Source organism: Balaenoptera musculus, chromosome 1 (assembly GCF_009873245.2).
Source record: "Balaenoptera musculus isolate JJ_BM4_2016_0621 chromosome 1, mBalMus1.pri.v3, whole genome shotgun sequence".
NCBI classification, from domain to species: Eukaryota; Metazoa; Chordata; class Mammalia; order Artiodactyla; family Balaenopteridae; genus Balaenoptera; species Balaenoptera musculus.
Window position 1 is genome coordinate 136044764 of NC_045785.1, and position 24438 is coordinate 136069201.

General features: G+C 51.6%; 2 protein-coding genes across 8 annotated transcripts in view; one reads left to right on the forward strand and one right to left on the reverse strand.

Moving 5' to 3' along the window:
* KIAA1614 (KIAA1614 ortholog) overlaps nt 1-4296 on the forward strand; it is a 37739-nt gene extending 33443 nt beyond the window's left edge. For both annotated transcript variants that reach the window (XM_036873810.1, XM_036873817.1), the window contains exon 10: nt 3114-4296. In XM_036873810.1, coding sequence (XP_036729705.1) covers nt 3114-3307 — 194 coding nt within the window. In that variant the 3' untranslated portion in view covers nt 3308-4296. The remainder of the gene's footprint in view (nt 1-3113) is intronic.
* The window catches only part of STX6 (syntaxin 6), a 75021-nt gene that overhangs the window by 17572 nt on the left and 33011 nt on the right, over nt 1-24438 (reverse strand). For 2 of the 6 annotated variants that reach the window (XM_036873826.1, XM_036873831.1), the window contains exons 7-8: nt 22278-22372; nt 859-1068 (exon numbers count right to left, since the gene is read on the reverse strand). In XM_036873826.1, the coding sequence (XP_036729721.1) occupies nt 859-1068; nt 22278-22372 (305 nt within the window). The other 4 variants (XM_036873841.1, XM_036873867.1, XM_036873850.1 and 1 more) reach the window with 4 other exon arrangements.

The following is a 24438-nucleotide window of genomic DNA, read 5'->3' on the forward strand; positions in this document are numbered from 1 at the left end:
ACTGGCTGCTGTGTTGAGAATAGACCCTAGTGGGGTGACAATGGAACCAGGGAGACCACTTTTAGGGCTATTTCAACAGTCCAGGAAAGACATGGTGGTGGCGGCTTAGACTGGGGTAGCTGTGGAGGTGGTGAGAAGTGGCCGGGGTCTGGTTGACTTGAAGGTAGTTTTGACTATTTGCTGATGGGTTTTACATGAGTGCGAGAGGAAGGGAGGACGAGTTTCTCCCCACTCTGGCCCTCAGGAGGGTGCCTGTCTGTCCTCACAGGGAGATGGCCATTGTGAGCATATGTTGACCATTGCAAAGTGCTCCACGGGCTGTTAGCCACTCTGCCCGTTCCTCCAGCTTCCTGTCTCCTTCGGTGAGGGAGACAGGCTCTCCCAGAGAGGCAGCATGCAGGCATAGTTAGACGACAGAGTGTGGTTTGTACTCCAGCGCCTCTGCTGGCTGTGTGACCTTGAGCAGGTTACTTACCCACTCTGAGCCTCAGGTCTCTAATTTGTAAAATGAAGCTAATGAAACCCTACCTGGAAGAGTCATAAGGAGCATTCAGTGAGGTACATGGGAAAGTGCTTGGCCCATTTCTTCCCTTCCCTTTTCAGAAAAAGAATGTGTATTGGGGGAGTAGAACTCCAGACGGGGGCAGACATGATCTGAGTCATCTGTCAATGTGAGATCATACCCAACTGGCCATTCTGCTATGCCCCCCATCCTCCCCCAAAGTCCCTTTAGGCCCCTTTGCAGGCAGTGGGACCCCCTCCCCCATCCCCTGTCATGGACTGCTGATGGGCAGGGGTCTCTAATGACCAAGAGCTTCTTGGGCTCTGCCCTGGCCCGCTCCCCAGGATGCCCCTCACCTGGTTGGTGCAAGCTCTTCCCTGTCCTGCCCAGCTGGTGCCCTGCTCCTGCTGCTGCAGTTGGCTGCTGGATGTCACGCAGAGCTCCCCTCACACATGGAACATGGCTGGTGCTGGTGCCTCCTTGCCACAGGCCGTGCTCCAGCAGCCAAGGGTCACTTCTCCTGGGCCTCAGAGGGGCCGTGAGCTGGGGCTGGTTTGCATTCCTCACTAAAACATCAAGATGCTGGTGTTACTTGCCGGCTATCACATCTGATTCTGTACAGGCATGTGAGAACAGCAGGCTTCACCTTCTGCTTCTAATTGAATACAACACAGAGATCACACATCCTTAACAAAAGCCGTTTCCAGCAGACAGTAAATGCCTACGATAGCAGTCTCTCTGTCATATTTGTGTCGTGACTTTCAGTTGTGAAACCTACCCCAGGCATGACAGCAGTGTCTGGTCCTCCAGCTGCATTCTTTTGGGTTTTCTCATCACTCCCCACTGGCATGTTCTGCGGTACAGCAGCCGTTTCTGCCGGCTCCACCCCTGCCCTCCTTACCTGCCTCTCCCCATGCCACCAACACGCAGACAGGGCAGACAAGCTGTTAAAGAACCCAGAAAGAAGAGGGAAAGGATAGGGCAAGGGCTGAGAGAAAAGCCCTGTGCAGCCAAGATGGCAGACAGACCTTGTCAGGAGGGAGCCGGCCTTGCAGGAAAGGCTCAGCTCTGCCAAGAAGCACTGAGAGGCAGTTCCACAGGTCAGACCAGGGAGAAGGAGTATGTCAACAGATCCGATTTGCTACAGCCAGAGCTGCAAACCTTCAGGTGCCTTAGAGGAGGTTTCAATGCACTTTCAAACCCGAATTTCAGAGGGTGGGCTCTGAAAAGCTTGACTTCTGTTGGGGCCAGAAGCTCCTGGGGGCTGGGCAGACAAGAAGATGACCTTGCGCTCGTCCAAGACATCTTAAAAGGCTTCCAGCCGGAGACTGGGGGACCAGACGAGATGCTCTTTCGGGTCCCTTCTAAGGAAGCTGATTTTAGGAAGAGGAAGCAGGGAGTCAGGGGTGGGCAGCTGCTTAATGTTTCTAATCAGCCAGCCAAGTCCAGGCTGGGGAGCAGCGAGGGTGCTTAAGGCAACTCTAACCTGACCCCGTGAGTCCTGCAGGGGCTGTCGCGGCATAGGGTCCCCACCCTGCAGTCCTCCCGCGGAAGGGGCTGAGCTCTGCACACCCGCGCTCACTCGGTGCGTCCGGATGGAGGGCACCCAGCTTTCCCTGGAAGAGCCTGTGCTCCCTTACTGTCAGGTGGAAGCAGCTGACGGAGAGTTTGAAAGGTTTTCAGCAGAAGTTGAGGCAAGAGGGGCTCCCTCAGCTGGACCGTCCTGCACTATGTAGCGAGGGAGCCCAGCCCAGCCAGCCCGAGGCTTCCAGAGCCTTCCAGAGCCTGCTCCACTGAGTTCCTCGAATTGAACCCCAGGAAAGGAGAAGCAGGTTCTTCCCAGGCTCACCCTACCTTAGAGACCCAGGGAATGGTCCCAGCCAGGTGGGGCCTCTTGGGGTCACTGAGGGGAGAGAGTATGTGTGAAGAAGGGAAAAGTGAGCCACGATGACTTTAAACACAGGGCCAGAATTTCTATGTTTCCTGGGCTTTTGCCCAGAAGCCTCTGAATCCTAAGTAAGGAACCGTATCCGAGGAAGACTGAGGCCAGGGCTAGTCCCAGACAATCCTGTGAAGCAAACCAGGTTTGGATTTGACCTCAGCCACGTTCGCTACTCCAGTGGTACCATCCACCACCCAGCTACTTGAGGGCAGCAGCTGGGTCTTATTTGTGAATCCCACCTAGCAGGGTGCCAGGCATGTAGTAGGTCTTTGTCTCAATTTTTCAACATTTTCCTCCCTATTTTACAATCAAAGCTTATCCCAGAAAAAGATAAGATTAGCTCATTCACACTGGGGTGTACATGAATAATAACAGCTTAAAGCATTATTTGTATTAGGAGGATTTTAAAAGAGGAGACAGAGAAATGAAGTTATACCATGGAGGTGGGCACACTGTATCTATTTATAAAGCCAGTTGCGGTTGTGAAGTGGAATAATGAGGGAGAGAGTGTGTGTGTGTGTGTGTGTGTGTGTGTGTGTGTGTGTGTGTAGTGCCCTGTATGAGCACCTGCCTCCCCTCCACCCCAAACAGCATCCACCTGAGCATTCCACAGAGCTGCATGTCTTTGATTTGGATTTCCTGTGTTAGTTCTCCTGTTTTCCTTTGCAGGGTTCTACGTGCAGGAGATGGCTGATGAGAGCACGGCCAAGCTGTACTCCGGGCTGCTGGGAGTGGGGGATGAGATCCTCGAGGTGAACGGGGCCAAGGTTGCAGGGCTGGGCTTGGCTCACATCAGGGAGCTCCTGGCCCACGCGAAGAGCTTGTCGATCCGTGTGCTGAGGCAGAGGCCTGTCCCACGGTGACCCAGAGGTGCCTTTGCCCTCACCGTCACCCCCTTGGAAACTCTGAACCACCCCAGGGGGTGGCTGGGAATGCACTACATAAGGCTGCTTTGTCTACTGAAAATGAACATGGTGGCACGTAACCCCTTGGGCCTTGGCAGGGCTTCTGTGACTGACCACTTTAGCAGAGGGAAGGAGCCTGTTTGTGTATTTTGTTTAAGGATGTTAATTTATGCAGAACCGGGGAAAAGATATGGGTCTTCCGCCCTGACCAGGCCTGAGGTGTTGTCAACATCTTCCTGCACCTTTGTTGGCAGGGGGAGGAGAGAGATTCAGTGGGTCCTTCGGTTGGTCCCTGAGCATCGCCTTACCCCCAGGTCCCATCCCACACTGTCAAGGGCTCCCCCAGCCCTTCCCACTCCAGAGCCAAAGAAAGTACTTGGCCATATTGGCCTTGAGCCCGCCTTTTTCAGTCTCATTTCTCCCAGCTCCCATTCGACACCTCTGCTTTTTTTCCAGAAATGGACAAAGTGTCCTGGAGTAACAGCCTTACAGCCATTGACCATGTATTCCAAACCCAAAATTAGCACATGTGGTCTGGTGGGAGAACATCTGGGAGATGTTATCTGGTAGTCAGAATATTAGGAAGTTCTGGGAAATCTTTGTGATATAAGGTTGAAGGAACAAAACGAAACCAAGACCAATTTCAGGGAAGTGCAGCTGTGGCCAGTGGGACTGGCCAGACCAGCCCTGCCCCCCACCACAGCCTGGCCATGAGGACCTCTGTCTTCCTTCTCCTGTGACCTTGGACACGGGCTGCAGCTGGTGCCGAGCTGTCCCCAGCCACAAGCTCTCTGCCCAGACTCCCTGAGGGCAGCTGTAGGTGGGCCGCTGGCAGGGAGATGGCGGGGCACGAGCAGGGGGATGGGCTGTCCTGCCTGGGCGCGTCCACTGCCCAAGGGGTTGGGACTCTCTGGGAGTAGATGGCTGTGTGTCAGCCTTAAATTATTAAAGAACAACGCTGAAACTTATCCTACTCCGAGTTGCTAAATTCTGGGCTGGATGCTCACTTGACCTTCACTAGCCCGGCAGGGGCCTGGGGTGGAGGAGGGGGAGGGGAGGGGGAGGGAGGACACAAGCACAGCAGTGGGCAGTGTTGGCATGCCAGAGGGGGAGGGCTGGGGAGGCCCCTGGGGTTGGGGTGACGCCAGGGTTGAGGCAGAAGCCTCCAGAGATCATCCTTTGGCTGGTAGAGGAGCCTTGGGCAACGTGCATTTAGGAGCAGGAGACAGAATGGAGCTAAGGGGCCTCGGATAGGAGCAATGGGGATGGGGGAGGCTTGGAGTGGGCAGCCCAGGGCTGCTTTACAGCCGGCTGGGTGCAGGCTGTGGTAAAAACACAACAGAATCAGGTTAAAGTGAGTGTTGCTGCAGCTCTCAGCAGGCAAGGTCGCCGAGGGAGACATGTGGCCTGAGAGAAAGAGGATGGGGGAAGGGGTCAGGCAATCCTGTGGAGTGTGTGTGCAGTGAGTGTTCTCCCCTCCTAGGGCCTTATCAGCAGGAGCCAGTTAAAAGCCCTCTTTACTGTCCCTGGAGGGTAGGGGGAAAGCATGGCTCCCAGAGCCCCCCAGCACTGCAGGATGGGGAGGCTGGGCTGGCCTGGGGGTGGGATGAAGGGGGGTTGGGGAGGCTCTAGCAGGTGAGCAGAGGGACCAATGGAACAAGTGCTTGGGCCTTGAGGATGTGAAGAGGGTGCTGGGACACCTCAGAGACCAGCCTGGGGCCCCCAAAGCATAGAAATAGCCCCACAGCAGAAACTACAGGAGTGGGGAAACCCTAGTGGCTCCCCTACCCCAGCTTGTGGCCTTGTGGTCATAAAACTTTGGGGAAATTTCATGTTGAAAAATGCTTCTGGGGCAAAAGTCACCTCTGTTTTCTCTGGTGAGGATAACGATACCGATACCGTGCCTCAGCTGAGAAGAAATGGAAGCGGGGGTGGGGTGCTAGGGCTGGGACTGGGCAGGGAAAGGTCTCTAAGAGGTACTGAGCAGCTGCATCTGTTACATCCCAGGTGGGGGGTCAGGCTCTTGACACACCTTATTTTGTCCTTAAAATAATCCTGCCTGGGATGTCCCATTTATTATCTTCATTTACACAGATGGAGAGCCAAGTTTAGCAGCAATGAGAGGCCACCCAGACCCGGCACTCTGACTCAGCGACCACTCTTCCTACTGCAGCTCGCTCCCCCCATGCCAGAAAAGGCTGGATGGGAGGGGGAGGGAGGGAGGGAGGCACTCTGAGCTGTGTGTGAAGTAGACCTGCCTTGCTCTAATTCCACAGAGGCAGAAGGCCCTCCTTCCTGGGGTAAGATGCTGGGCCCCGACTTGTGCGGGTGGGAGGGGGCTTTGGGTTCTCCAGCCTCCTGTGTGACCTTCCCCATCTGCTCTGCCTGGGGAACTACTGACCTAGAAAGCTATGTCCAACCCTGCGTCATCCGCGCCTCCCACAGGACCATCAGAACGCTCTTACTTAGAACCTCGTGTTAACTAGGCGCCAGGCAGGAGCTCAGAGAGATGAGAAAGACCTTACCAGGCCAGAGGCTAGGGGGAGATCAAGCATTCCCACCTGGCCTGGTGGTGCAGTGAGAGGAAGCACCTGGTTAGCCCCGGGGGGACAGCCTGAGAGGGATCAGTGGTTAGTGGAGAGGGGCGGGGCGGGAGATGGGGGCGGGGCGGGGGGGGAGGCAGGCTTAGGCAGGGGGAGGAAGTGCGTCCAAACAGGGCTTTGTAAAAGGAGGAGGAACTCACGGGAAGGTAAGGGAAAGGACGTTCAGACACGGTGGCAGTGTAATGGTACGCTATGTGTCCAGACCTCGCTTCGCTCAGGTAGGCACCTGACACTGCGACAACACGGTACAGAAAGTGGCACCACCTTTAACCTCAGGCGTGACGTCAAATCCTTAGGATGACGGGAGCGGGGTGGGGTGGGATGGCAAGTTGCGAAGCCTCCAGCCGAAACCGCGGGCCCAGTGCTCGCCAGGCAGGCCTGGGAGGCCAGGGCGCCCCGACGCTGATTTTTTTTTTTTTTAAGGGGCGCCTCTTGTTGGCGGAGGGGCAGGTGGGAGGCGAGAGCGCGTCTCCTCGGCAGGGTGTGGCCGGGTGCCCCCGGCGTGGGGACCGAGGTGTGTCGCGGGACAGCGACCAGGGGGCGACTGTGCGGGCTACTACCCGGCGCCCACAGCGCCCTCCCCGCGAGGCTACTTTGTTCCTCGGGTGTTGCGGGCAAGTCGGGTCGGCCGGGTGGGGCTCTGCGCCGGCCGCACCCTCCCCGCCCCTCCGCTGACCCGGAGGCCCCCGCCGCGCCGGCAGGAGGCTGGGGCCGGTCTGCGCTCCGGGCCGCCTGCCTCGGTCCGCGCCCGCCCGCGTCTCCGCGCCTCCGGCTGCTCGCCTCGGCGGGGCCAGGGATGCGCCCGGGCGCTGGCCCCTTGGGGACGTCCAGCCGGGCGCAGGCGCGCTCACAGCCGCAGGAGGGTTGGAGCCTGGAGTTTGACGGGGCTGGGTTCTTGGGGGTTTTACACCCCCCTCACCCCGCACACCCAGGACGCTTGGCTCGGCGCCCGGGGCCGGGAGGAAGACGACCCTCACTTTAGCCTCGAGGAACGCACCGTTGGGGGCGGGGGCGGGGGGAGAGGGCAGCCTGGAGAGTTGCACGGAGCGCGCGCCCGGCTCAAAGAAGGCGATGGTGGCGGCGTGCCGAGCGCGGCGGGGGGAACGAGCTGGAGCGGGCGGGAGGGGCAGCGAGGCGACGCAGGGGCGGGCACGCGTGGCGGGGCGCAAGAATGGGGACCCGGTCCGCGCAGTGCCCCGAGGGCTGTCGCGTGGAGGAACAGCAGGCACCGCTCGAATTTTGGAAATCAAGGTGCACCTGGGAATTCAGAGACGCGCAGGCGCTGCGCCGTCTCCCACCCTGCTCTGCCTGCTCAAGTATTCCAGAGCTCTGCTGGGGACATAATGGTCACAATCCTGAATGCTTACGGCGACGCTGCGACGGAGGGACTACTTTATTTCCGTGTTATAAACTAGGAGTCCGAAACTCCGGGGTTAAATTACTTATCCAAGATGTGATCCAAGGTCACACAGCAAGTAATTAGCGGAGGGAGGATTTGAACCCGGCCCTCTGCAACTCCCCGCCTGCGTCCATGCACCTTCCTGGGACCCTGTCCTCCGTCGGAGGCCCACAAGCATCCCCCGCACCGGCCCGAACGCCCGCGAGCAGCTCGCGAGCCCCGGCTCCGCAGTGACCTTCACCATGACGGCGTGGGGGGCTTGGCTTGGGTTTTCCTTCAGGGAAATGGAGCTGGCGCTCCCACCTCCCCGCGGGGGAGAGGAGTAGGGCGGGCAAATCATTTTACAGAACAGTGTTTCCCTAACTGCAGGCACAACCACTAGTGGGTCACAAAATCTATCTTTTAAAGAAAGACCAACATTAAAAAATAACAGAGCCACCTCGCACAAGGCAAGGGTAGGTTTTGTGTGGGAAACGCTTCTTTCAGATGTGTGTGTCCTGAGTTGTAATCTGAAGTGTGTTCTGGTCATGCTCTGAGGGTGGCATAGAACAGGCCCTGAGGCTGAGGCTGGGAGGCTGGCCCCTCCATTCTGCCCTCAGGGCCCAGCGCTGCCCAACTTGGAAGCTGCTGAACTGGCCTGGAGGCTGGTGTGAATGCACCTGGCCCCTGGGGGGAAGAGGCCTCCTTGCTCCTACATCCCTGTCATCTAGAGGAGGCCTGTGCCCTGGGGGTGGAATGCAGTGACTGGATGGGACTTCCTGGTCCTCCAGGCTGGCCTCTGGCAGCAGGAGTCTCACGTGAGCATTTATTGGTTTGAGCTTCAGTTGTTGGTTTCTTGGTTCCACCACACCCCAACTCCACGCATTCATTCATCCACCCATTCATTTAGCTTATTTGTGTGCCTTTGTTGGAGCCATCTTCCCCTTGTCCACCCACCAACCCCAGACAGCCTTCAAAAATGTCAGAGGTGCCTGCCCTGGGAAGCATTCCTTGACACTGATGCTGAAAACTTGTGCACCAGTGCCGAATGGAATCTCGGAGACAGAGTTTTGAGTGAAGTAGAAAAGAACAGCTTTATTGCTTTGCCAGGCAAAGGGGGACACAGCAGGCTCGTGCCTTGAAAACTGTGTGTCCCAATCCGGGAGGATTTGGTGAGGAGTTTTATAGCAGTGGTTCAAGGGTGGGGTTGCTGATAAGATTAGGGTGTGTGCAGGGCCTGCACTCCTTTAATCTGGTCTCCGGTAATCTCCTGGTTCCTTTAATCTGGCCTCAGGGGGTCTTCTCTGGAATGAAGAATGGTAACATCTTCCATTTGTTAGGGGTTTTAGTTCTGTAGAAGAGCTCAAAGACATTGTTACTGTATCCCTTGAGGCAGAACCAGGACCTGCCCCAAGGCTGCACTATTGTTTCTTGGCTGCTCCTCCTCCCTTGTCTCTGCATCCCCTCCCCTCTCTGATTAGCAACTGTTCGAATCTGCCCTTTGGAACTCGGGGAAGGTCATGGAGGCTGGAGTCTGTTCCCTACAAACAAGAAATGGGGGACAGAAAGGCTTCTGTGCCCAGGATCCCCACAGGGTCCTGCTCAGTTTCAACACCTGCATGCTGTGGCTCCCTCCCCTTAGCTCCCATAGGATCTGGTACCAAGGGCTCTTCGTTGTGGTTCTTTTCCCATAGAACTGCTTGTTTGTCCTCCACCAAACTTACCTGGCAACAACTGGACTTCCCTGGCTAATCTGCCCAACCTGTTTCCCACCCCAAGTCCCCAGGCTGCCTCCAGAGCTATTGAAAAGGCTGGGCTGTCACCTGGTCCCCTTCCTTCCCTCCCTCCCCATCATCCTCTCTGAAGTTTTCCTTTTCCTGTAGAGCCAGAGCACCTGCTTAGAAATGGCAACAGCCTTCCTTGGCAGGCAGCTCTGCCCAGCTCTCTTAGGCTGCGGGTTTGGCCAGGTCGGAGTGCTGGGCCCCGAGGAAGGGGGCTGCTGGGGTTGGCTCTGACACTCTGCCCACGGCGCCAGGGCTTCACAGCTGTCCTGCCAGGCCTGGAGGGTATCCGGGCTCTCCTGTGGATGCTGGGCTGCCTGCTGGGCCCGCCTTTGTCTTGTCCTTCTGCAATCTGGACTCAGGCCCCAACTCACAGTGTGAAGCTGCCCTTATGGGTCTGGCCAGATGCCGGGCACCGGGGAGAGGCCTGCCGTGCCCTTGCGATGCCCATATACCCAGGGTGGAGGCAGCTACAGCTGTGCAAAGAGACAAAACCTGTCTGCCAAGGGCTACGATAGGAGCCCCAGGCAGGAGGCCCCACTGCACCTGGTGAGCAGAAGCGCTTCCCAGGAGAGCCAGCCCCAGGCTCACTAGCCTCCCTCCAGCTCGGTGTTATCTCAGGAACAAGGAATGCTGGCAGCCACGGGAGCTCACAGCAGCCTTCAGATGCCACAGCTTTCTCATCCTGTGCTCCCCAGACTGTCTCCAGGCTTTTCTGAGTTTATATAATGTTTGCCTCACTTATTTTTTGCACATTTCCAGCCAAATAAACAAAAGCTCCAGAACATTTCATCAGCAAGGCTGAACTGCTTGATTGAGGTCCTTGACCAGATTTCTTGAACTCTACAGTAGGCTTATAGGGTTCGAGTTATGGTGTAGTCCAAGGTGGCTGGTGTCCATCATTACCTTCGGCACTTCTAGTTCAATGCTTTCATCCGGTGCTAACTTGTACTGCAGGTTATTTGATCCCTCTTCCTCTCCTCAGCTGTACTCTACCGTTTCTCTGGTTAGAACAATGGCTTGCTGAAAGAAACATCTGCTTGCCACCCCTGAAACCTGGATGGTGACTTTTCAGGGAGGCTGCATAATGGTCCAGTCAGACCTGGGTTCCCATTCTGACTGTACCACTTACTGATTGTAACCTTGGGCAAATTCCTAAATTGCTCCGTGCCTTAGTTTTCAGGTATAAAATGGGCCTCAACAGTATTTCCCTTGGGACTTCCCTGGTGGCACACTGGTTAAGAATCCGCCTGCCAATGCACGGGACACGGGTTCGAGCCCTGGTCTGGGAAGATGCCACATGCCACGGAGCGACTAAGCCCGTGTGCCAGAACTACTGAGTCTGCGTTCTAGAGCCTGTGAGCCACAACTACTGAGCCCACATGCCACAACTACTGAAGCCCCTATGCCACAACTACTGAAGCCCCTGCACCTAGAGCCCATGCTCTGCAACAAGAAGCCACTGCAATGAGAAGCCCCCGCTCGCCACTAGAGAAAACCCGCGCACAGCAACGAAGACCCAAGGCAGCCATAAATAAATAAATAAATACACTTATAAAAACAAACAAAAACCAAAAAAACAGTGTTTCCCTCATGGGGTTGTGAGAATAAACAAAAAACAGTGTTTTACTTCCTCAACATGTCCCTAAGGCCTTGGTCAAAGACCTGCTGGCACATCAGATTCTCATCAAATATTGGCCAGAAGTATTAGCTTTATTAGCTACTAATGAGATACAAAGATTGAGAAATTTGCTCCTGGAAGAGTTGATGACCCCTTCCCAAAGGCTGGCCAATCCCATGAGCTTTTGTGAATGGAGACGAAGTATTTAACTGTGTCCCTAAGGGAGGACGGAGAACGGGAGGGAGGAAGCGGCAGTGCAGAGGTCAGGGAGGCTGGCCTTGCGAGTACATGTCCAAGTCCAAGGCGGCTTCTGGAGCCCATCACTCCCTCCCTGAGAGGTACTGGTGGGGACGTTTGTGCTCAGGCTCTGCCTGCACCAGACAGGAGCCACCGCTGCGTTCTGGCCGTCGGCACCCTGGAGTGGGGGCCCTGTTCCCAGACAACTGACACCCCAGTGTTCCAAGGATGGGGGCGCAGTGACTTGAAACGTGTCCTCTTGGACAGTGAAAACATTGTGGTGGCACGGATGGGTCTTCCCATCCTGTGAGTTCCGTTTTTGCCTCGGGCCTCGGCCTCGTCTTTTAACACTTCCAACAGGAGTTCTGTGTAAGACTTGCAGCCAGTGGGACCTTGGGAACAACAGCACTCTTGCTCAGCCGTGGGGATGCGCTTCTCCCCTTGTCCACGCCACGTGGTCCACGTTGCCCCCTGGGGTACAGGGAGGCGATCGGCTTTTATCAGGAGATACATGGAACCATTTCCTCCTCCTGAAATATTCACCGTAACTCTCAAAATAAGCACTCACTCCTCTGTCGAGGCTGGTTGGTATGTTGATTCGCCTCTGCCCCTTCTGGCTATTAGGTCAGGGGGACGTCAGGCTGAGGACTCGGGAAGCACTGCTGGGCCAATTTCTGTGTGAGGCAGCGGGGGCACAGTATGTGGTCCAGTGGATGGACCTTGAGAAACTACCTGTTCCCCAATTTCCCCATATGCAGATTTGAGATAATATTAGATGAAGAAACCTCTCTGGTTCACACAGCCATTTCCAGTGCTATATGTGTTAACAGCAAGTACTTAGAACAGTGCCTGGCACACAGAAGGTGCTCAGTCAGTCTGGGCGAGGATGATGATGGCAAAAGGAATGATGACGATCCCTGCCCCTAAGGAGCTCACGTAGCCTGGTCGCCTTGTCCCCCAGAGCTACCGACTGGGACAGGCACTATCCTAGCTGGTTAACACTTCCGCGAGAGGGAAGTACGGGACTCAGTTCCTTTGTGTTCTAGTCTCTCTGCCCGCCCCCCCCCAGGTGCCTCATTCCAACTGAAACTGTGTCGTATGATGTTGTAAAGGGGTAGTATGGCTGCTTGGGGGTTTAAGAATTCATATAACATGCTCAGCCAGAGAAAACAATTTAGAATCCACATCTTCCACCAGGCATGAACTTTTCCCACCCCAGACATACGCATGTGTCCGTGTTTACTAGTGGTGATGGAAGGAGGGGAGGGAGCTGTGTTTTGGTATGAAAAGAACTAAAAATAAAAACCAACCAAATCAAAAACCAGGACAAAGTTCACGGTCTCTCCATTTCTCTTTAATACTGAACAGTAGTCTTTATACAGTTGTAACATGATTTCAAGAGTAGAAGTAAGAAACATTATTGATAAACTTCAGGGTGTAAAAATATCACTTTTAAGGATGGCTAGTTGAGGCTTTTTTAAACACAAGTTTTTTTTTTTTTTAAAGTTTTCAAGTTTATAGTGTCATCAAATTTTGTTTGATGTCAGGATTACAATGAAGGCCATGAAGCTGTTTTATTTTACAGGGGTGGTTTACTGCAGCCTAAATTCCACGATGCAGGAGCATTGGTTCTCACACTTGACTGTGCATCAGAATCCCCTGGAGGGCTTGTTAAACAGCCCACTCACCCCACCCCAGTCTGTGAGTCTGGGGCGGGGCCCGTGAATCTGCATTTCTAGCAAGTTACCAGGGGATGCTGCCGCCGCTGGTCCCACACCACACTTGGAGACCCACTGCATACAGGAAGCAAGATCTACCCACAGCGGGGCTGTAAACTGCTGGCACCAGGGCTCTGGCACTGTTCTCGTGTTGGGGGGTGCGGGGAGAAAGCACCATCTGGAAATCACCACGGCGTTTGCATTTCTAATCCTTGATCTCACTTCTTTTGTTTGTACCTTCTAGTTAATTAAAAATAAAATGCCGTAAGGTTATTTATCCTTGAAAGAGAAAAACAGTGGTTTAGTCCTGCTGAGCACTGCCACGTATTACACTGTTTTTAATTACATTAATTTTTTATTACAAATGAGCCAGTGAAAGCTTATTTCCACTTACAAAAACCAAATCCATCATTTACAGCTTGCTTTCTTTGGCCCTTTCCGGTTTCCAGGCCACCCCCCAACCCTGAGCGTTCTCCCGCCCTGGGTCAGCCAGGACGTCATAGCATGGCACTTAAGGCAGTTCCAATAACTTATTAGTGGGACACCTTGCCTGGCCTCTCCTCACCTCGCACAGACGCAGGGCACAGACGCACTATCTTCCTGAGGATTAGGACGGCTGTCTCTCCCGGAACCGACTAACTGTGGCGTCACAATTCCCATCCAGTAGCAGGGTCTCAGCCAGAACCTACTTTCTGCAGAGCAGGAAAGAACCGCCCTGAACTTGGTCCCACCCCGGGGCTGACGGAAAGCCGGGCTGGAGTGGAGTGCTGGGGCTGCCGCCAGGGAGCAGGCCCAAGAGCTCTGGTGAGCGGACAGCAAAGCCAGGTGGTCTTGTTTCTAACACCCCTGGATAATCAAGTGGCTTCCGGGTTTGATAACTCATAACCTTTTAAAAAAAAAAGGTAAAATACACTTTCTCACAAAGTGTCTGGCTGCAGCTGGCAAACCAGGACCATGAAATGTTCATGTGAAACCCCAGCAGTAGGGCAGGTGATTGGACAATCACTGTCTAAGCACAGCTCCCATCTGCATGGCCTCGGGGAAGGGCACTTCTGGACAATGGTCACATCAGAAGAAAGACAACACCAACACATTAGCTTATGTCAGAGGGAAACCAAGTTCTTCTTTTTTCCTCACCTCCCCAAGCATCTGTCCTAGTAAAGAGACTATAATAGCATATAACAAAGAACTTTCAACGCATGGAGATTGCAGCAACGTGACCAGAGCGCCAGTGGTTGTCCAAAAGCAAAAGACATCAAGTGGCTGGGCTGAGGGGGGAGCGTGACAAGCCACTACCAGCCTACGTCACGTCACTGAGGTCAGCTTGGTCCAGACGGGGTGCAGGCTCCCTGGTGCCAAGTCTGGACTGCACCCCACCCAGTGACTCCCATGTCTGCCGCGGGAGCTGAAAGCGTTTCAACTCTGAAGCAAGAGGACTACTGAGCTAAGTGACCGTAAGTCCTTCTGAGGCTACCGTCAGGGATGCTAACACCCCAGAAGTCTGCTAGCTTGGAGCTTCGGCCCCAGCCTGGGGGACCCGGCACCCGGCTTCAGTCTCCAGGTTCACAGCAGTGCCGTCCTAGGCTCTGAAGGGCTGTCCTCTCTACTAAGAACTCTCCTGGGGTTCTGGACTCGACAGCAGACAGCAGCCTCCCTGTGAGCATTATCAGGCAGACATGGTGGGACGGCACCCATGTTTTATAGACAACAGACGGACACGGGCCTTGCAAGACAGGAGCTCCTTGTTTTCAGCACAAGCATATTCTGTGAAAGCTGGGAGCTGGGTACGGGCAGCTGGGCAGGACAGAGTCTTTACCTCCTCCTGCCAGGGCAGCCCAGGGGCTAAGTTGCCCCTCGAGCAGGAGCAGGGGCCCTGGAGGAAGAGGCCGCTGCACCTGACGGCCCCTCGGGGCCCTGTCCTCGTGCCCTGTGGTCGGGGACAGCACCACCTGACTGCGGGGCTGAGGACCCTTTGGCTTCACCTTCTCTCTGCTCTTGATGGACAAAGAACAGTCTTCAAAAAAAAAAAAAAAATCTTAAAAAACCTGGGAGTGGAAGAAATGCCAACGAGAGTTAGACGAAGAGGGAGGACTGGCGGTAGTGCGTTCCGTATTTTAGAACTTTAGCTTTCCAGACAGTCCGAATTTTGTTTTGTTTACAAATTTGTCCTGTGTACAGGTAACGCCAAATGGTCCAAATTCCAGAATGGGAAAGCAACTCATATTTATCAGTTGGTTTTAGATCTTCAAATGCTATGAATTCTCTAGAAAGGTGGTAATGGTCTCACTTGACAGGGAAATTACCAAAAGAAAAATCTTGGCTCTGCCACCTTCACTTACAGAAGGTAAAACACTTAGCAGAGACAGATTTCTGCTGGAGTTAAGACTACATTTTTCTTCGCAGCCCTTAATCTCACGAGGTGAGAAGGAGTGGAAGTTGCCAAGTTGTTGGCTACCAGACCCATCAGTCTGTTTAACTCTGGCTAAAAGCAGAGAATAATGGGCAAGTTACCAAGTTTCTCCCCCGGCTCTGGCGTGAAGATCCTCATGTAACATGCATGCTGCGACTTCCAATTGCCACACAGTAGTGGCACACAGAGCGCATTGTGATTTTTCACAGTTCTCACAAAGACAAGATCAAAAATCAGGACTAAAAACTAAAGGTATTTCGGTTTTCCAGCTGGAGTCCCACTCTGGCAAATGCTCTCCATGGTTCATTCCCCCATTCTACACCCCACCTCACCAAACCAGGGGATGAGAGATGCTCTTCCAATAAACAGAAATCGAGCTCTTTCTGTTATCCATCATATTCTGCCAGTTTTTTAGCAATGACGAGTACAGCACGAGGTACAGAGGCTGAAGGAGGGAAAAAGCCCCACGGCTACAGGAAGTGCCTCTAAGCCTTGTAGGGGTGTCGCGGGCATCCACTCCGCCCCCCCCCCCCCAGTCCACACTCAGGGTCAGGGGGCCACTTGCAAGGAACCCAAAGCATGAGGATCACTGATGAGGAAACCTAAGCCCCTGGCATGCTCTCTGCCAGTCTGGAGTCTGACTGGGCGGTAGGCGTGGTCTTCAAGTGAACACTGGTCTGTAGTGACTGCTCAGTCCTGGTACAACAGGGTGGGTCCCAGGATCGGGCCAAGCAGCTCCGACAAACACGTGAAGAGGCGACCTATCGGAGAACCAGAGGCCAGAAAGAGCAGTGGCCCTACAGGGAGAATGCCGTAGTGACGGGATTTTAAGCAACTTTTCTTTCTCAACAGATTGCTCTTCAGCTTCAGCTCAGTCTGGCCTACAACAGCCACTGTTTAGCAAACACCTTAAATCAGCGAGCCTGCTGACTCTAAATATCCCCACACATTTAGTAATTAAGCCTCGGCGTCACAAAACTTGGTCCCTGAAGCCTGGGGAGAATCTTACTCACTAATGGCCAGCGTGTTCCCAACAGGCCCTGCTGACACACGTCAGTTTCGAGGGGCACAGTAAATCTGGTAACACCCAGATAATGGCATGGCGTTTAAACAGGGCAATCCTGTAATTCATCAAGAAGCCAGCTGCTTCGTGTCACATGGCAAGTGGGGATTACAGTACTGAGACAAGGTCCACGTGGATGTTTAAAATGACGTGTATATTTTAATGCAAATCTAAGGACCAGCCCTGTCCTCAGTTTGTAGAAGACTATCTTAACAAAGTCTCAAAACTCTGTAAAACAAATAATCTAGTACCCTACACCTGAAGCCCTTTGTAATAATCACTTTTTTTCCTAATTTGAAAAGAAATAACATATATCATATAGAGTTGAGTGTAAACGTGGATGTCAATCACCCTTTTAGTTTTATAAACCTGCTTTTAGCTTTCATCAACAGGCAGATTTCCTTACCAACCATGATCCTAAACATAATACCCTTCTTTAAAAAATTGTTACAAATATTTATTAAAAAGTGCAATTCAAAGGTTAGCTAGGCAAGTACATCATTACAAACCACACACACACACACACACACACACACACACAAAACAAAAGCCCAACACACACAAAAAAACAAGATACAAACAAAACAAGAAAAAAAAGCGTGCTGAGGAATGGGCCCCAAGAGATGAGGAGATGGAAGTCAAAGCTAGAACTCTACCCAGATGTTGCTGTGCTTCCCAAGTGCAAAAAAGATAGTGAGGAGAGACCTGCAGCTTCCACTGCCAAGTGCTGGCTCTGCGTTCAGCTGCTACTTCAATATTAGGTTTTCATCAGGGAGGTTATAAAAATATCCTATATACATGTGTACACTGGAGGCATTTTAAAAGTCATCAGAAGCTTGAAGTGTATAGTGTCTCAGCAGTTTCAGCTACTAAAACCCAACTGAAGCGTCTGTCATTTAAATTTGGATTGGCTCAGTTATTTGAATGGATGATAAAATTGAATTGTCATCTCAGGGAAAAAGGAACCAAGTTCACCTACCCATCCTTGCAGTCACTCACAGGGTAAGAAAAATCTGGTCCAGAACTAGTCTTTTTGACATTATAGTTTCTGAGTAAATGTAATCAACGTGCTGCCCCCCCCAGCCCCCAAGGCAGAGTGCTGCAGGAATAAAATAACTGCCAACGACACCACCTCGGGATCTCAGTTCACTCACATGAGCTGCTCATCTAAGGGTCACTCTAGAAATGCAACTCGCACCTCTAGGCAGGAGGCTGTAGGATAGCGGCATGAATCCAGCAAGGGCCTGACCCTGGCGACCTCACCCGCCCTCTGCAGCTGTGTCCTGCTGCCCTGTCCTCCCTTCAATTCAAGCCACAAGTTGCCAGCACCCCCAAAGCCCAGTGCTTTTCATTCTTCTCCATTGGTTATTCCTACCACAAAAAACTGTGCTCGGAGAAGCACCTTCACCCTAGCACTTATCCCTGAAAAACCAATCACTGCATCTTCTGTCACAAAGTACTTCTGAGCCCTCTGTCCCCACTAACCGCCAGCTTTCAGGGGCAAAGGGACGCTGCCGCGACAGGATGTGAAACCTACCCAGGAGCCCGCATCCCCGATGGATGCCTCTGGATGGGCCAGCACGTGCTGTCTGGCGGGGGAAGGATGTGAGCGGGGGGGGGGGGGGGGGGGGGGGGGGGGGGAAGAGCTGCCAGGACGGATGGAATGAGCAACAGCCAACGCGAGCCAAGTCTGCGAATTTTTCTGGATTCCTCGAAGGCCCTCCAGGGGGAGCGAGGTCCAGGGGGGCAAAGCAGGGCCCGCTGTCCTCGGATCAGGGCCAGGGGGCACCGGGAGTGTGCAGTCGTCGACTTCCTCTTCCCGCCAGCCCCCCCCCAAGCGGGGCTGAAGGACCTGTCTCCATGGTGAGGTCACAGAGAGAAAAGTCAGCGCGGGCTGTGTTTCCAGGAGAGGGACGCGAGGAGCGGGCACACCGTGCACTGCTTCTCCCTCTCCCCTCGGGCTCCTGTGCAGGAGGAAGCGACCTGGGGGCCCCGCTGTCACAGCACTAGGAAGAGGATCAGCACGACCAGGAGGACCACGAAGAGGACAGCGATGGCACACCACTGGCGCCGATCTGGAAGGCAGGACACGAGGATCAGCTCTCCTGGGACTCGACAGCCCCCAAGATACAGTTACAGGAAACTTAAGGCAACACCTGGATGCAGGCAGAATGGGCAGAGGCCCTGAACCTGCCCGGGCACCTGGGACTCTTACCGCCGCTCTTCCCGGCCTGCACTGTACATGCATTCACAACCCTGCTCGTCCCCTGAAAGCCAGCCTGGTAACAAGCACCTGCTTTGTGTCTCAAGTCTCTAATTAAAATCTATGGATCACAGTTTTCTGCTACCACATCCCTGGAAAAGGTGTTGGCATTGGTATTACAGATCAAAGCTCGTCCGCTTTAATCTCCCACCAAAATCAAATCATTTAACTAAACAGTAATCATGTTCTTTTCTTAATGAGCACAATGGAAGGATAGAAAGGAGATGAAAGCTACTGCTGATCACTTCAGGAAACAGCGAGCTGAAAAAGCGAGCTGCAGTGATCACGGGGTGATGAACTTCACACCACCCCTGGGCAAGAAAGATCACTTAACCAGTAACTGTGTTAAAGTAACTGACACAGCTTATCTGTAAATGAAAGTGGAATGTCTTTTCTGAAGCTTTCTGCCCTACTCACAATTTAGAACAGGTGCAGTAAACAAAGTAGCCAGAATCCATCTAAATGGCCGAGACCAAGGAGGCCCTGAGGGACAGAAGGGCCCACACAGGCTCCCGCCCACAATCCTGACTGCGTCCCCCTAACTCTCAGGGCTGCTGGGAAAACTACACAACACGAATACCCTTGCACACTCTGTGGGCCCACACTCGGGGCACAGGATGCTGTTTGTCGTCAGGATGCACCCTTCACTTGGGCAGATGTAGGAAGAGCAAGCCGTCTCTCCACAGAGGAGCCCTGCTGTTTTGCACAAAGGGTCAGGCTGAGATAAAGCCTGTGACAATGCAGCTCAACTGCTGGAAGTAAGAGTTCCATTTAAGTAGAAATACAAAGGTACATATACTGATTCACCAAAAGTTTATTTGAAAGCCTGCAGATTTTAGCACACCAGAGCTATTGAGAATCACATTATAAAAAGGTCTGAATCTAAGAAAATACACTGCAGAACTTTCCACAAAGCAATGCCAAGTCCACAAAACACGTACTTAAGTTACTTAAATGTCATGGACAGCAAAGTCTTAGAACCGGCCAATAGAACTGCTACCAAACAATAGTAAGTAAAGCAAGTACCTTCCTAGTGGCTCATCCTGCTCTCCATCACACATGCTAGCAACTCACTTAGTAACTGGGGATTAGGGTCAAGACCTCAAGTCCATCTGTTCCTTTTCTGAAACAAGACTAGTCCAAAAGGCGTGGGGAAGCAGGGCTGGCCTACTCCAGATAATAATCTGTTAACTATCACTTCAATGGTCCAGAAAACTGAAGTCCCTAGCATTCTTTCATCTATTTTAAAATGTTTACAACAATGTAAAAGCCCTCTCATTAAACTGATTAGTCTATATTCTAGGATGATACAGTCAAGGTAAATGCTTCCTGACAAGGCACCCCGCCATCTCAGACCTGGATTTCCAATACCGAACCAGCTTCCTGTCAGCCTCTACCCAACCCTCCTCCCACCTCCATTCACTTTCTCTTCTGCAGCTGCACTAAATAGGGGTTTTCATCAAGGAGGACAGCCATCACACAAGCTAGCACAACCCAGGTATGCTCTTTCAAATGCACTTCCCTCTGAAGTGTTAAGTTGCTTCTAGGAAGCATGAACTGGGCAACTCCACGGAGCTGTTACCCTAGCAGACTTCCCCCCAAAAGGGGCGGGTACTAACCACAAGGGCTTTTGTGACCTCAAGTGAATAGTCCTAACCAGCTTTTTGCAAGCTCAGGACCTGCCTCAAAAAGTCAGGGGGAACAAAGGGGACTCCACAGGTTTTTCCCCCTCCCAATATAGTCTCTTCCCCTAAAGAGAAAAGATGAACAACAGAATTTGGGAAAGTGAGGGGAAGAAAACCTTGGTACCCACACAAAATATACTTTTTGAGGGTAGGAGAATGACAAGATTAGTCTCTCTTGGGTCATTCAAAAAAGTAAGCATGGCGTCTTGGGTGATTTCTGCCCAGGAAGCAGCCAGCACTTGGGGGGGGGGGCGGGCGGAGGTCTCGCCTCTGCAGGGCTGTGGAGGGAGAGCGTTCAGTTACTGCCTAATCAAACTTCAGCGCATCTTGACACTCTTTATGCACAGGCTTGGTTGAAAAGCAGTGAACTTTCCTAAAAGTTATGGAGGAAAACAGAGACAAACACAAATTGCCTCGTCGTCAAACTGGAGCCAACACAGCCAAGTAGGAGGCCCCGAGCAATCTCTCTGGGGAGCAAATAGAGATTAAAAGGAACCCCACAGGCAAGCTGTCCAAACCCAAGGGCCTTTCAGGCTAAACGCTCTGTTTCCTGGCTCTCTTTCTTAGACAAACATAACTGAAGTTCTTACTTTGCTCCCCAAACTTTTCTTCTGGGAGAAAGTAGGAGAAGGCATAAGCAGGCCTAGTGCTATTTATACACACTGAAACACTTATCACAATGCAAAGTACTTTTCTAAATTATTCATACCCAGAATGCTGGGGACAAGGACACAGTGCATCTTTGTTCCGCTGCTCTTCTCCAAACAAAACTGGTGCTGAAGTAGCTACTAGACTTTGCGACTAATACATAAACTAGTGAGAGATCTGGTTGAAATTGGTTATATAATACTTCAGTAAAACGCTTTTTTTTTTTTTTTTTTAAAGAGGGGTGGGGTGGAAGGAAGAGGAGAGAACAGAGGGAAGCAGGAAGAGGACTTTGCAAACCTCCCTCTAGGTGTGTGGAAGACGAACTAAGCTGGTGCCTGCCGCAAGCAATGAAGAGCCTGCCAGAAGCATGAAGATATTTGCCCCTGGAGAGAATGAAGGAAACCAGGAAGCTAGGAGCTTCCCTTTGTCTTGAATATAACAGGTGCTTTGCCCCCAGGGCCATCTTCCACCTATCTTATCCTTTCTTTTTTTTCAAACATTTACTATGTACTAATACATGAGAGACACCATTAAACACTTGTACACTAATTATTATTTCATTTAATCCTCACAATGACCTTGAGAGGTAGGCATCAACCTGTTTTTTTTTATATATAAGAAACTGAGCCCGAGAGAGGTGTTATGTAACTTGACTATGAGTTAAACTGCTGAAAAGCAAATACACATGTATTTAAATCTTGCCTCAAAAGGCAAGATTAGACTATTAGACTCTGTAACATGTATGTGACAAGAGGAAACCAACAGAAAAACAAGGTGTCAAGAAACAGGGCATGTTCTGATGTGGGAGGGGGTGCTCTGGTTCAAGAACACTTACATGACCTTGAAGAATGTCTCAGTTCCTCCCTTCACCCCGAGACTCCCACAAATAAAGAGAAAAAAAGATACTAGATTTTCTTTTGACTTAAAAAGGTATTATTTCTCATATAATAGGGAAGATGGGTTGTAGTAACAAAAAAATAGTCACTGGAAAACATCTTCCTACATAGTAACTAATTTGAAAAATGTTGCTTCTTTATCCCCAGCCTGGTGCAAATTTGCTGGAATAGTTTACTACAAATTTAACTAAAAACAGTTTAAATGAGATCTGCAAGGCCATCTTATTCTGAAATGGTAGAGGTTTTTCTTTCAGTGAAAAGTCAGTCCAGGAGAAACAGTAACTGGCTCTTAATTACTGTTTTAAAATGAATTCCCTATTTTGGCAAGGAAAGAGGAAAAAAGGAAAAAGAAGGATTTTGTAATTGTAAAGAAAGTTACTCCACCAGAAGGAACGTCATCGGACACCATCAGCCTTGCACGGGGCGGAACACAAAGACTCTTCCCAGGTGAAGGCCACAAGCAGAAGACAAAGCCCACGCGTGCTAGTCTTCTACTCTCTGACCCCAAAGCATGACAAAAATGTGCCAGAGGAGAGGGATCTGAATGCGCACACCTGTGAGAGACCCCCTAGACTGTGTGTCTAGAATTTAGTAAGAATTCTCGAGCTTAAAAGCGCATACATACCACTGGTCATGTGAGATACTTTTGCAAGTTTCTTCATCACGTTGTCCAGCCGAGACTGAGTGCTCTCCAACTCGTGAGAGAAATCATCCAACATACTAGAAAGACAAGCAGACGCAGGAGGCAGCTGGTCAGCACAGTCTCCAGATACACTGGCCATGGAGCCGGGCCTCAGTTTTAGCAAACATCAAACAGGCAACGTTGGGGTCAAGCCCCCAGCCTTTCATCCTTAGGACAAGATATGTTTTTGATTTCAGAATTTTGGAAATTTAAAGAAGTAGTAAGTTACATACACTGTGTATTAGCCAAGCCCCCAGCAGGGTCTGGGACAGTCCCCATAATCAAACACACAAGTTAACATTTCTGCAAAGAAAACCATGAGGAGTCATAGCTGCGGTCAGTTCAGGTTAGGTTTTTCTGTAACATGAGCTTGCTGAAAATTTTTTTTTAATTTTGAATTTTTTAGAGCTTTCTAGAATTCAGAATTGCAGACAAGGCCAGTGTGGACCTGACCATACAATAATATAAACTCGGCAGCAGTGCAGTGTAGCAGAAAGAAGCCTGTGTGAAGTCAGACAACCAGGCTTTGCCACTTGCTACCTTGGACAAGGGACCCTGTTTGCTCATCTGTAAAATGGGGCAGTCCTATCAGCGCAGCTTCCCTGCCAGGATTCCTGTAATACCCAAAGCACTTTACAGCGATGTGAGTTAAGAAATACACTTTGATCAAATAATCACCTCCTTTCAGGCACCCTGTGCTTTATCATAAAGCTGGCGGCCTCAGGACTGAGTTCCTGACGGTGTGCGCGGCCCCTCTACACCCACAGAGAACCAGCTCCCTAAGGCTCACACTTGCTTGCTGTCCAAGGTGCAGGTGGGAAAGAAGACACCAACATACTTATACCAACGGTGTTTATTTCATAAATTACTAAGCATTCCAGACTTTTCAGCTTAAGATTAATATATGATCGTCCTGAGGCTAGAATGTGACACACCAATTAGTACCGGAGGGCTTATTAACAAGGCTTTATTCCTCTGGCAGCATCAAGGGCAGCTGGAACTACTGGTCTGGGTCTGTGCCCACACGAGGCACCTGACAGCCCTGCAGGATTCCGGCAACCAACTCCTCATTGAGTCAATCATTAAATAAACTCCATGTTGACAACTAAATAAACAAGCCTTTGTCCCTTACCTGAATTTTCAAATGACAACATTTTTAGCTCATTTTAGATCCTGGTAGCATCTGGGCCCTGCAGCTGGCAGACCTATCCAGGCAGGGCCACATGCTGAGCTACCTGTGTGTGCTGGGTAGGACTTTTCTTACTGAAGACAAAAACGGGTAAGTCATCCAACCTCCGGCCCAAGTACACCCACTCACCAAGTCTCTAGCCCAGCTCTAACCAACTCAGCGCTGTCCAGAAGAAATATAATGTGAGTCACGTATGCCACTTAATATTTTTTAGTAGCCACATTAAAAAAGGGGGGGGGGATTAATTTTAATCTATTTAGCCCAATATACCTAAAAATTATCATTTCGCCATGTAATTTTACATTTTATTCATACTGAGTCTTCAGAATCTGGTATGCATTTACACTCAGGGCCCTTCTCAGTTCAGACTGGCCACATTTCATGTACTTGATGGTTGGTGGCTACTGTACTGGACAGCACAGGTCTAAGTCCAAGACCCATGTTTTTTCCTTTCAATTTACTTAGTATTTTTATTACAGTATACACATACACGGTTTGTAGAGCCAAACAGACCTACAAGGGCCTCATAAAAAAAACACAGTTGTCTCGCATCCCCGAGGGCCACCGCTTTCAGCCCCTCACACTATTCTCTCAGCGCTTTCTCCAGTTTTTGAGGCTACACGCCGGCACCTCAGTATCCCTATCCTGTTGACTCCGCACAATGAAAAGCTAGGGCTTAGCCCTCCTCCCATTCCATTCCCCACATCAGCATCCTTCCCGCTTCTCTTCCCCCTTCCTTCCTTCCAATATAATTGGGTCACAGTTTGATAAGGTCAACATTCAGGGTTTACACTATCATAAGTGAGGAAACGCTCCTCTCCCAGCTCGGGGGTTTGGGGCATGAATCACACTGCTCCTTGGCTCTCCCCTCTGCTGGCCGAGGATTTGGCTTTCTCAGGTCTGTTGAGTCAGTAG